This window comes from Cynoglossus semilaevis, chromosome 13, assembly GCF_000523025.1.
Source record: "Cynoglossus semilaevis isolate Cse_v1.0 chromosome 13, Cse_v1.0, whole genome shotgun sequence".
In the NCBI taxonomy this organism is placed as follows: Eukaryota; Metazoa; Chordata; class Actinopteri; order Pleuronectiformes; family Cynoglossidae; genus Cynoglossus; species Cynoglossus semilaevis.
The window spans coordinates 17724898-17738507 of record NC_024319.1 but is presented as its reverse complement, the minus strand read 5'-3'; the positions used below and the strand labels follow the sequence as shown (position 1 = coordinate 17738507).

General features: G+C 35.2%; 2 protein-coding genes across 2 annotated transcripts in view; both read right to left on the bottom strand.

Moving 5' to 3' along the window:
* Positions 1–49: 49 nt before the first annotated feature.
* rab11al (RAB11a, member RAS oncogene family, like) lies at positions 50–10019 on the bottom strand. Its single transcript, XM_008324019.3, has 5 exons — positions 9665–10019; positions 3608–3803; positions 3087–3280; positions 1734–1814; positions 50–217 (listed from the first exon to the last, which is right to left on the bottom strand). The coding sequence occupies exons 1-5, from the start codon at positions 9702–9704 to the stop codon at positions 81–83; spliced, it is 648 nt and encodes a 215-aa protein (XP_008322241.1). The 5' UTR covers positions 9705–10019; the 3' UTR covers positions 50–80.
* Positions 10020–12046: 2027 nt separating this feature from the next.
* rab25b (RAB25, member RAS oncogene family b) overlaps positions 12047–13610 on the bottom strand; it is a 7189-nt gene continuing 5625 nt past the window's right edge. Inside the window, exons 3-5 of the mRNA XM_008324018.2 lie at positions 12792–12985; positions 12627–12707; positions 12047–12186 (exon numbers count right to left, since the gene is read on the bottom strand). Coding sequence (XP_008322240.1) covers positions 12059–12186; positions 12627–12707; positions 12792–12985 — 403 coding nt within the window. The 3' untranslated portion in view covers positions 12047–12058. The remainder of the gene's footprint in view (positions 12187–12626; positions 12708–12791; positions 12986–13610) is intronic.

Here is a 13610-nt window from a genome sequence, read left to right as displayed (position 1 = left end):
AAACAATAGTAAATTCAGTCTCATTCCTATATTGCATGTGCCCCCCCCCCCTCCAACCCCCCCAACCCTGTGATTTGGTCTCAGTTGGACTGGCAGCAGCCTTTACTGGATGAGTTTTGGGTGGGCTCGACTGTGATGGGCACGACGTTGGAGGCCGGTGAGAAGTCGGAGTCGTTTCGGCCCGACATCTGCCTCTGGGACACGATGTTGTAGATGGCTACGATGGGACGAAGACGAAAAGAAGTTGATTAATGTGGAAAAAAAAAAAAACGCTTAGTTAGAAACTACCGTGGACGGGCAAAAGGTTTTGATGCCTATGTGTTCTAAAAAAGCTGAGCCAAATATAAAACCAAACGTAAGTTTTTACAGATCTTTTGTTGGTAGCCAGGTGACGGTTTTTGTTCACTTTGATTGACTTCTTTTGGTGAAATCATCGCCGCTAAAATTTGGGTTACTACATCATTTTCAATGTAAAACATGGTGAATATGTTCTCATCTGGCAGTTGAAATTTTAAACAGAATGTTAAAAAAAAAAAAAAAAAAAAAAAAAAAAAAAAAAAAAAAAAGTACAGCTCCTTCAATACCGTCAAAAACATTTTTTTTTACGCTCTGCTTGAACCCATCACCAAAATACTGCAATCTTATAGACTTTATGTTGACGTGAACGCATGGTTTCACCATCTGCTGGAAATGAAAAGCCTCCCAGATTTCAACATCAGTGTTTTTTTTTAAGAGTCACTAATTACATTACACAATTAAATACTTCCGCAGGCGTCCTAACATGTTTTAATTAATAACGATGACTACATTTAATCTGAGAGAATTCTCTTTTGCAAAGAATCTATGTATATATGTGTATATGGGGGAGCAGTGGTGGCTTGGTGGTTAAGGAAGCAGACTTATGTCCGGAAGGTTTCCCTGGCTTGGTGGTTAAGGAAGCAGACTTAACCTAGGAAGCTTTCCTGTTCGAGTCCACTAGCTGTCAAGTTACAGCTGAGGTTGCCTTCCTTCCTTTATTCATAAATATTTTTGGTGTAAAATTAGGTTTGTTTGTTCGGTATGAAACTACAGTGTCAGTTACCAGATGTGACCTGTAGGCCGTGCAATGCCAAGGTCTGGAGTAGACTGACGGACAGGACATTAGTGTAACTATAACGACAGCATCCTCTACATACATTTTATATTGCAACTGAATACATAACATATAAGTAATCAATTATCCAGCATTAATGCTTCAACTTTTGAAACTTTGAAAATTTGAAATCTCATCAAAACAGCTACTTAAGTTTAACATTAACATTTCAACTGTTGTTGTCCTATTGTAGGCTGGTAAGATATAATCATTTCATTCTACAAAGTCCAGGAAGGCATCAGCAGTGAATAATATAATTTTGTTCACTAATAAGTGCACCGCAATTGACTAAATTTTAATCTTGCCTTTTCAGGAGTATAGTTTGGGCACCACGAGGGAACCAGTGCTGTTTTTTTTTTTCAAACGAGAGGACAGTGGTTTTAGTACTTTGCTGCCATCTAGTGGTAGAATACCAACATTGTTAGTTAAGCGCTTATTGTCTTAGTCGTATCCATACACGATATCTATGCCGGTTATACGTAATTCTGTTTGATTCTGTCATCTGTCGACTATGAGGTTCAGCAATTTACGGCATTTGATATGAACACTATATATATATATATATATATGAGATGTATGAGAAAACAAATGTGCAATTCACCTGTGAGAATAGTTTGGAAAGCCAGCTCCACATTAGACGAGTCTAAAGCCGACGTCTCCAAGAAAGACAGGCCGTTCTTCTCTGCGAAGCACAAATTCACACACACGTTAGTCCAACAATGACGTGACACAAATACACACATCGAGGTGCAGGGTCAAAACAGTGCGCACAGATTGACAGCCATTTCATTGTGTTTACTTTGAAGATGGAAACCGTGGTTTCTCTTGTTTTGGTTATTTGTTTTTTCTCTCTGAAACGTGCGCGACAAACATGTTGTTAACTAATGCTGTACACTTTAGTTGGTCATTGGAACCAATGAACGTGGATCAATTTTGTATGTTGTAAAGCTGCTGGACGACAATACAAATAGTCAAATTGCGTTGGAATTAAGGTAAGAAAAAAAGAAGAGAAACAAAATAACATTATTAACCAAAGCAAATTGCTTTATTTATTATTTATGACTGGAAGAATGACCTGCAACTGAGTGTCAAATGTCACTGAGCTGCGAACCCACAATTTCACTTAAACCACTGCTGCCTGCAGGATAAAAAAAATATATATATAACCTTAATTTAGTCAACCTACAAATCTGAACAAATAAATCTACACCTACCACTAGTCTAGTAAAAGAATTAGCATTTTAGCTTGCAGGGACACAGGTTTAACTGGTCTACTGTCACTGTCTTAACTTTAAATTCTAAATAAATACTTTTGTTATTATAACAAAAAATAATTATATAAATTACAAGTCTCTATCTGCATTACTAATTCACATTTAATGATGACGATAAACAACTGTGTTGTTTTCATCATTCTGAGATTATATTATATTTTTTTGTATTATATTTTACAACCATTTTATATTACAACTTGTGCAAATTGGGCATCCACACAACACACAAACTGTAAACTAAACTATAATAAAGTTTCTCCAAGGGGGCGCCATTTCGCATATTTGCAAATGGCAGCGACGCAGATTGGGCACAAACTGCCAGGTCTAAACAGATTGTGGCGTCCGCCTGAGTTGCAGCTATCACACGAGGTGCGTTCAGGTACCATTGGAAATGTGAGAATCCGATGATTAAGGCAGTTTACGTGTTGTATGGTTCATGACAAATTGTTATAAATTTTTTTTTTTTTCTTCTCTTACTTATTATCTTCCTATCTTTTATCCATTTCTGGATCCCCATTAGTACCCCCTGGTGGCCACCACTAGATTTAACAACACTCCCTTCAATAATAAATTTACCTGTGGAGTGCGCAATTGCAAGGCGATTTCAGAAAATATCGGATGCTCTTTAGAACCTCATAAAAACGAAGAGTCTCACACACACACAGCACCGGAAGTGTTACCTGCAAAGGCCTTGGCTTCATCTGTAGGCACTGCCCTTAAGTGGCGCAGGTCACTTTTGTTTCCAACAAGCATAATCACTATGTTGCTGTCAGCGTGGTCCTGCAGCTCTTTTAGCCAGCGCTCAGCATTTTCATAAGTCAGGTGTTTGGCAATGTCGTAAACCAAGAGAGCTCCCACCGCCCCGCGATAGTACCTGGGGGTGCAAAACAGGACATCAATGTATGATTAGTTGTTTAATATTTGGGGTATTTATCACACAATGAAATGCGTCAAATTGCTGCATAAACATTCCCAGCTGAAATTCTGCACCGGCTCTAAAAGGAAAAAAATTAGATTTCAGGAATAGATACGTAAATATACTGCTTTGTTAATGTGCGTGTGTTGCTTATCGATGATAAAACGGAAGCTAATATCGATTGCTAACTTTTGTCAAGTGCCTGTTGTTATTTTATTTTTTTACTTATTTGCCCGTTCCCATCAGTTGCTCTTTTTCGTCCATCATTTGCTTTTCAGTACTCACGCAGAAGTGATAGCACGGTATCGCTCTTGTCCCGCCGTGTCCCAGATCTGAGCCTTGATGGTTTTCCCCTCGACTTGAATGCTGCGTGTCGCAAACTCCACCCCAATGGTGCTCTTGCTCTCTAGGTTAAATTCATTACGGGTGAAGCGCGACAGCAGGTTACTCTTCCCTACGCCGGAATCTCCAATCAGCACCACTACAGAAAAGAAAAAAAGAAAAGAAAAAATTTCAGGAAAAACATTCAAAAGAGTCGCGCTTAACGTTCAAATCTGGTTACAATGGAACATTTACAAGAGTATATTTACAATTCTTCACGTTACATTTTTACAGAACTGCTACAAGTTTGTTTAGTTGTTTTATAGCAAAATGAAGACATTCATTCAAGTATATTCCGCCTTTTTTTCATTTTTTTATTATGAATATGCACTTTTTTTAAATCTTGTAAACCAGTCAGTAAGTAGTAGTAAACGAGTCTTTAAAATCACTACATTTTCATTACATGGTTACACAATAGCCTCAAATGAGTCACAAATGTGGGAAATATAAGACTTTTTTTTTCAAAATAATTATATTAATAATTATATTTTACTTGACATTTACACTACATTGTACTAGCAGAATAAGACTTTTTTTAGTTTATTTTTATTTTGTAAGATTTGAAATTTATACGAGTATATTCCCCCTCTTTTTTTCAAATATAAGACTTTTTTTTTCAAAATAATTATATTTTACTTGACATTTACACTACATTGTACTAGCAGAATAAGACTTTTTTTAGTTTATTTTTATTTTGTAAGATTTTAATTTATATAAGTATATTCCCCCTCTTTTTTTCATTTTTTTATTATGAATATGCACTTTTTTTGGAAATCTTGTAAACCTTTAGTCTTTAAAATCACTACATTTTCACTACATGGTTACACAATAGCCTCAAATGAGTCACAAATGTGGGAAATATAAGATTTTTTTTCTTCAAAATAATTATATTTTACTTGACATTTACACTACATTGTACTAGCAGAATAAGCCCTATGTTTTTATTATCATCTGTTCTACAAGTTACTCTTCATTTATTCCCTGCTCAAACCATTAATTACCTCTGTATGGGCATACTTTATTTTATTTAAGGATTTCTAACAATACCTGGAAAGTGTCTGACCATCGTGTGGTATTTGAACAAATTTAATTAACAAATATTTCAAAACACACACACACAAATGAATAAAATACGATTTTCTGGCCACTGGAATTCATATAATAAACAATAAAAAATACCATTCGAAGTATACAATTATGCTTTTTGGTCACCAAAAAGGCTATTTGACAACAAACTGGATTATTTCACAGCATGACCTTCTATCAAGTGAGCGATTGGTGTAAGCTAAGTGTACTACATGTGGTGGAAAACACAATTTATTTTAAACAACAATTTTGTAGCAGTACAATCACATCATGGACCCAAAAAAACACCCACGATAGGCAGAAAACCACAAAGTAGATAGTTATATTATGTACATATATTAACCCTTTACGAACTCTACACACACACACACACATATATATACATACATATATATATATACATATATATACATATATATATACACATATATACACACATATATATACACATATATACACATATATGGGAAAATACATATATATACATATATACATACATATATACATATATACACATATATACACATATATGGGAAAATACATATATATACATATATACATACATATATACATATATACACATATATACACATATATATACACATACATATATATAAATAAGCATTTTCTTAAGCTAGAAAATGCTTATATGTATTTCGGAGCACTAAAATCTGGCATACAAGTTTCTAATCTTAAACATGTCTGTTTGATAATGTATGTTTTCAATAATAAAAACATTATCCTGAGTTTATTTCATCTTTAAATAACCTTAACTATCCCTGCGGAAAAAGGAATTCCCCTATGCTGCAAGAGTAAACCTACCAAATCAGCTCACCACTGTGTTAGCAAAGAGGAACTACTACACATCTGCTCTTTCTACACACCTGTTTTGGCAATGATGCCTTTGTATTTGACATTTCCCAAGGTTACTTGGTGGTGTAACAAACACAAGCACAAACCTGTCCGCATCTAGAGGTGCGTCTGGGCACACACACACACACACATGTTGGGCGTTGAGGTGATTTTCTTTTTTCTTTTCTTTTTTAGCTCAAGCTACTTTGAAACAAAAGGGCTTTGCCAACAGGGTGTGTAAATGAAAAGGATGTTTATTGACCATGTGTAAGAAGCATACATCTCCCCATCTTTTTATATTTTATCTGATTAATTTTTCACCATTCATAATGAATACACTGATTTTAATCTATATATTATAATAAATGATGAACGTCTATATGTATATATAAATATATACACATATATACATACAGAAATTCATTATTTATGTGTGTATATGTATACACAAAGATAACCATCTGAAATTAAAAGCGACAACGCTCACTACAACAACTTAAAACCGACTAGAGTAATTATGAATAAAAAAAAACTTCTGAAAAGACAGTTTCATTTGTGTGTTTTTAAAGGATTCTGTTGAACAAAATTTAACAGCAATGTCTAATTATCACTGGTTAACTTTTAAATTTATTATTACCTTTGACAGTTTCAAGTTTTTTCAGTGACCATTGTTGGATTTCATTTCCTTAACGTAGGGGTACAGACAATTTCGTGTACATAAATTACAGGTGCACGATTAGAAATTTTGGGCCAATTTCGATTTGTAATTTCTGTCGCTTCCAATTTTTTTCCGTGTATTTATATATATATATGTGTGTATATATGTATATATATATGTGTATATATATGTGTATATATATATGCATGCATTTTCATGGTGGTTTGCAGAATGCTTTTAAAAGGTCGCTTTCAAAGTTTTAGTATTGTCCTTATCCTCAACAATATTACTCAATCTACATCTACAAGCCTTCTAAAAATAAGGTCCTAAAAACCGATTTTCTAATTTTCTTAAAACTAGTACGAAAGAATTCTCATAAACAGACTCCACTCACATGATCCTTACACTTCCTGTTCTGACATTTCCCTATCTGTAAGGACAGGTTTGTGTGGCTCACACCCTGGGCTAACCAAGCCTGACTCACACAGTCAGACATTAAAAACGAGGTGTGAGAGAAGGAGTCGCAACCATAGCAGTAGCTGGTTCTAGTGTTAAGGATTTAGTAGCTGGACCAACACAGCCTTCACAGACTTCATTTGTACATTTAATCAGAGAAACCATGACTTTATGAATTTTTGATCAGGGGTATGACAGTGAATGAACACAAATAATTTCTGTGTTTTGAAAAACACACGCGCTCGCTCGCACGCACACACACACACACACACACCTGGCTGCAAGTATGACCAGTTTGACAGCACAAACTTGTTTTATGTTCTATATTTGCTATGTCTATGAGCGCACACACACACACACACCTTCCCTTTACTGACTGAATGGAAGATAAAAACAAATCCAAGGCTGTGCCAGACTGCCATACAGGAAATATGTATCATTAACAACATACTGTACATACAACTAGAGTTGCTCTACGTACCTACTCCATTTAATTAAATAAATGTTTGAATACTGCATTCATTGAAGAATTAAAAAAAAAAAAAAAAAAAAAAAGTGTGATGTTGACTATTGGTAAAATGTTTAATAAAATTCTTTGTGTAAAAGCCTGACTATTGGTAAAATGTTTAATAAAATTATCTGTGTAAAAGCCTAAAATATTTGACACAGAAAATTATAATGGTTTTCTTATGTAGAGAAATCTCTGCTGCCGCAAAACAGGAAATTACAACAACTTTTTCAGATAAAGTTTTGGGTTAGTGTCAAGGCATCTTGAATGGAAATGGCTTCAATCATTCAAGAGAACAGACTCTTTATTATACTGTATTAAACCCTATTCTAGAATTGCCCATTTTCATGTGTAACATTGAATCCTAATACTCTGCGTGGATATGTGGGCTGCAATCTGACAGATGAATACTTTTTTTTTTCCCAAAATAAAAAAGCATGTATGGAAGGTACCTCCATACGATTAGGAATGGATGAGGCCTTTCAATGCAAAATAGACTTGTTTAGAAGGATCATAGAGATCAGAGGTTCATCACTGTCTATAGCAAGGGTCTTCAGCCTCTTTACATGTCAGATTATATTGAATGTTTCTGATGTGGTCCAAACTCATTCCGATCGTACTAATCGAACATTCCCAAAACAGTTATTACTGCTACAACAATTATGAAAATACAAAATAAACGAAAGACCATGCTGCAGTGCTTCCTGCTCTGTCTGGTAACTGTCTGTAAAGGCAGACGCAGTTTTGACTTGAGATCCAAGTTGTCATTATAATAAATGCTGTGGTAAAAAAAAAAAAAGTTGTGTTATTCCTGTTGTGTAACTGGTTAATCATGTACAATGATTTGTTTTGTTTGTGTAACTGGTTAATCATGTACAATGGTTTTTGTGTTTTTTTTAATTCCATACATATTATTTTAATGGTTAAAATGAGGATCATGTTATTTAACTGCATAATTATTTATTATATCCCAATATAGATCAAATGCTCCAAGATTTTGGATTATATTCTCACAAAACATGGTTCCACAATATATTTAAAAACATATTGACTGTGGCATCAGGTTACAAATGTGTTTTCTAACCATTGGCAACTGAAAGTTCCCAAAATAGTGTTCGTGACATGGCTGGTTGTTCTCTTTTGATGCTACATTTTATACCTAAAATTGTAAAATAATTCACATATCTTTATTAGTGCTACCTGAAAAACTTCCAAGAAATAAGCTAAATTAACTTTTAACAAATCTCTTTTTGAAACTACAGTATATATATATAGTCTCTAGTTGGCCAATCACAAGGATTACTTGATATCTCTTAAGTTGAAAATGGCATTTTTATCAGTATATGAATATATTTTTACTTTGGGTGTTAACTATTATTGACATAAAAATGAAAAAAGTAGAGTTGGTAGGAAGGGCTATAGTTGTTATAGATATATTAAAGGGGTATTCAGTGAATTGTCTAGGTTTATATTCTTTATATTTCAGGTTTTTTTTTTTACTCTTAACAGACAATACCTACTTTGGGTGTTAACTATTATTGACATTTTATTCTTTATATTTCAGGTTATTTTTTTACTCTTAACAGACAATACATGTTAACAAAAGACATTTCTGGAACTAGAGGCTAAGCCTGTAAACTTCACATATAAATCTTCATGTTATTTATAACCTGGGGAGTCAGCCCTATTGGATAACTGCTACTTCCGGCCTCCTTCTAGAACTCCATTCCTTGAACCGGATGGTTCCATCCATTTCTCCCATACAAGCTTTACAGTAGATACAGGTACTACTCGTTAATTACAATGGGGCTGCGACGACTTTTTTTTTTTTTTTTTAAAACCCTAACCTATCAAACCCCCACACAAGTTTTACATTAGTACAGGGAACTCCGCGTTAATTCAAAGGGGGCTGCGACGACTTTTTTTTTTTTTTTTTTAAAAACCTAACCTAGCATAAAGTCAACCAACAACTAACTGATTTAAAGTATTTCATATACTTTAAAAATGTGGTAATACAGAATTTTAAAGGAGGAAATGTTTCGCAGTCTTTTGTCCGCTTGGTACACACTATATACACTTTTCTTGTAAACAGAACAAAACATTTCATTTCAGTTTCCATTTCACTATACATTTAAAATATGACTGTCTTCCGCACTTAGACGATTCAATAAAGAAAACATTGTCGAATCCTTAATATGATATCGATATATATAAATAAAACACAAATACAGCAAAGGTTTAGAGCAGCGCCATTACCTGAAACCTTTCAGGGAAGGCTGCAGGTGCCGCTACGTATTCCTTACACCTGGCTGTGGCGGAGCTACCATTACACCCGCGGACAAATAACGACTATGACAAGCCAACAAATGTATCGTAAACTTCATTGTGGACGACAGCTCACCTTTGAAGAGGTAGTCATATTCGTCTTCCCTGTTGCTCATAGTTTCTCTTCTGCGTTCAAGAAGTGAGACAAACTTCTTCTCGGCTTAGGCAGCTGTGAAACCAAGAGGCTGTTCCGTTTGCGACTTGAGCCTCACGCGCTCTTATTACCGCTCCACTAACAGCAAAGGCAGCAACAGTGAGTCGCTGTCCGGTGAGAAGATGGTGGCTCCGCAGTTGTGAAAGGACATAAAGACTCACTGGACACGGTAGCCTGAAGCTGGACAACTATGTTCTCTTCTTTCTACCCAGTAGCTGCCGTGACTACGACGTCCGCTCAATTCCTTAGTTGAACCCTTTTCCGCGCTTCTACTGGTCAATGGCCGCGTGACACCTGTTAATAACCTTAATGTGATTGGTTTGACTCACTGCCAATCAAGACTAGCATGCATGACGTCAAGGACCACAAGGTTTCTAGTGAAGGTAGTTGGTAGATATTACAATGAAAGCAACTACTCTTAACTTAACTTAGACTCACTTAACTTATTAACTCCCTCCTTAAAGTTTTCTCTAATAATGTATGTAAAGTATGAAAGCATCCAATTTTAACTAATCAAAATGTTGTTTTTTTAAATATATGGATTATATATATATATATATATATATACATATATATATATATACATATATATATATATATTTAAAAAAACAACATTTTATATATATATATATGATCAAACTTTCGCATTCTGTTGTGTTAAATTAACATTTCCATATTATTATACTGATATCCTAATAAGAGCTGCATCTGTTTAAGTTTACAACATCTCCAGTGTTTCGTCACCATAACTAAACAAGCTCCAACATAACATGTACTCACCTGTTCTGAAGTTTCTAAAGTGTGCTTTTATGGTTATGGTGTGCGGCGGAAATGATTTACAAAACCTACAATTCACTCTTCACTGAGAATGAATGTATCACTGCATCAAGTTGTGTCTGTGGGTTTTCTCCCAAAGTGAAACTACTTAATTTAATTAAGTTAATTAAGTTTATTGGTATAGATATATATGGTACGTTATTAAATACATTTATCAAAAGAAATAAAATAACTTAATTTATCATAAATTGAAAGAACAAAAACCCGATTAAAAAAATTGTGTTAGTTAATGATAATATTAACATAAATAATAACATGCTATGTTGTATATACAACATATATAACAGTACAGTATATACGATACGTAAATATATGAATATAAAATATATATATATATGAAAAAAAAATATTCATGGCTTGCAGGTTGTACCTTAAATCTCGTCGTTTGACACCCGTGAATTTGAATGTAATTTGAGAAACACAAATACTCAGGAAATCTTTTGCAACCATTTCTTTTATTATGTGGATTCGATGGAGAATAATAAAAAAAAAACAATGAATTAATTTAGATAAACCCTAAAAGTTAGCTGTTACTTAGTTAGATACACATTTGTTGTCTAGTAGGCTATGCTGTTTATATTTGAACATTAAATTGAAATAGATGCAGTTTAGTCTGTTGGAATTATCTATAATTATTTAGATTTTAATATAATGTGTTTAAATACTCAACAGCAGTTCAAAGTTTTTTTAAAAAAAAAGTTGTACATAAAAACAGCGGTTTAACCATTGTCTTCTCACAAACCGCTACACGAACTTGAACAACAACAACAACAAAAAGACAGCGAAGAAGAAAAAAAATTGAATTTGTAACTAAATATTTGACCAAAGAGGAAAAACTAAGACATTGTGTACTGTCTTAGTTCAATTTTAAATAAACGTTCCTTAACTTTTTTTTTTTTTTTTTTTGACTCTGAACATTTCATTTTGGAGTGCATGTAAAATGTAAAAATTTTTATTCCATGACATTAGGATTGGGCTGTAGTTGTGTATGTACATCGGTAACAGCAAAAATGATTCAGCTTCTGTTTCGTGTCGTTTGCTAACGTCACGGATTTTCTTGTTGAGAAGGGCCTCCTGACTGTGCAACTCAACATGTGGGTTCCAGTATAAAAGCTGTCTCACCCTGAGCTACAGCGAAATGCATATTATGGAGTAGTAATACTTCTGCTATTTGGCTAAAATTCGACGTTTCGACGTTCACATTTCATTTTCTATCTACAGCTTATACAAATTGAATCGTCAGTCATCTAAGCGTGCATTATTTTTTTTTTAAAAAAACCGTGAATCGTCAGTCATCTAAGCGTGCATTTTTTTTTTAAAAAAAAAACCCATTTGGATAACAGTAGTTGCTGTGTTTCCTGCCACCTTGTCCGCTTCTGCAAACGGGTTAAGGATGCACGAAGACGTCTTCTGGTGTGTCGCTGGTTCGCGTAGACCCGTACTCCGGGTTTGTGGGGGGGGGGGGGGGTGATGATGTCATCAGATGTTTTGACAGCAGGGCTTCTTCTTCTCCTCATCCTCTTTCTTTTCAACACCAGATGTGTTTAGAGTCACGGCGCTGATGGAGCCGCGAACCACTTCCTTATTGCTCACCTTCTTATGAATCTCTGATTGAAAACATTGACACAGATGATGTTGTTATTATTAGTATTAGTATTTACTTACAATGCTCACATTTAGAACCAATTGTAATTAGGGATGTCCGATATTAGCATATTTGACAAAACCCAGGCATTATGTTATCAGGTTGTCATTATCGGAGGAAAAACACGTGCTAATATCGGGCCGATAATATCGTAATCATTTTCACAGGTTTAGTTTGGGAGAAGAATGTGATTTCAGAATAGTTTATTTTTTGAGAGATTTAAAAGAAAAAAAAATCGAATGAAAATAAACATAAAACATTTAAGAAATAATGACAACTCTCGTCAAATTGGTTCTCTGCCTAAAACACTTACCCCCATATATACGGTCCATACATAAATTGGTTCTCTGCCTAAAACACTTACGGTCCATACACTCCTTAAGTTGTAATACATTACAGTACCTGTTAAGACATTGTTAAAAGCTGCTTCCACATTTGTAGAATTTAAGGCTGAGGTTTCCAGAAATAGGAGCCCTTTCTTTTCTAAAGATACAGAAAAAAAAACATGTTAGGATTTTTTTTTTTTTTTTTACAGCAAAGAAGCAATACTTGTTGTTGTGTTTGTACCTGCAAACTCTTTGGCTTCTTCCGTGGGCACAGATCTTTCCAAATCCAAATCCGTCTTGTTGCCCACTAGCATAACCACAATGTGGGGGTCAGCATGGTCATACAGCTCCTTCAGCCAGCGCTCTACGCTCTCATAGGTTAGGTGTTTGGTGATGTCATAAACCAGCAGTGCTCCGACAGCACCTCTGTAATAACTGTGAAGAGAAGGCTGATCAATTGAAGAATACCGTCATTTCCGGACTAATGAGTCTTCTTGTTTTCTGGAATGAGCTGGATCGGATGATGTTGAGTGTATCCCCAGGGGAGAGAGAGTTGTGATTGGAGCAGACTTTAATGGTCATGTAGGGGAAGGGAACAGAGGAGACGAGGAAGTGATGGGCAGGTTTGGCGTTAGGGAGAGAAAAAAAAGGAAGAGAGTGAAGACAGAGCAGAAGATCAAGTGGTGGAAATTAAAGATAAGAGACATGTTGTGAAGACTTCAGGAAGGAAGTAAGGGGCAGTCCTGGGCCGTGTTGAGGAATTCCCAGATGATTGGGAGACCACAGCTGCGGTGATTAGGGAGACAGGTAGGAAGGTGCTAGGTACAGTATGTCCTCTGGGCAGAGAAAGGAGGACAAAGAGACCTGGTGGTGGAATGAGGAGATCCAGGAGAGTGTGCAGAGGAAGAGATTAGCGAAGAAGAGATGGGACAGTGACAGAACAGAAGAGAACAGACTGGAGTACAAAGAGAGGACAAGGGAGGTGAAGAGGGAAGTGGCCAACGCCAAACAAAAGGCATATGAGGAGTTGTATAAGAGTTTGGACACGAAGGAAGGAGAG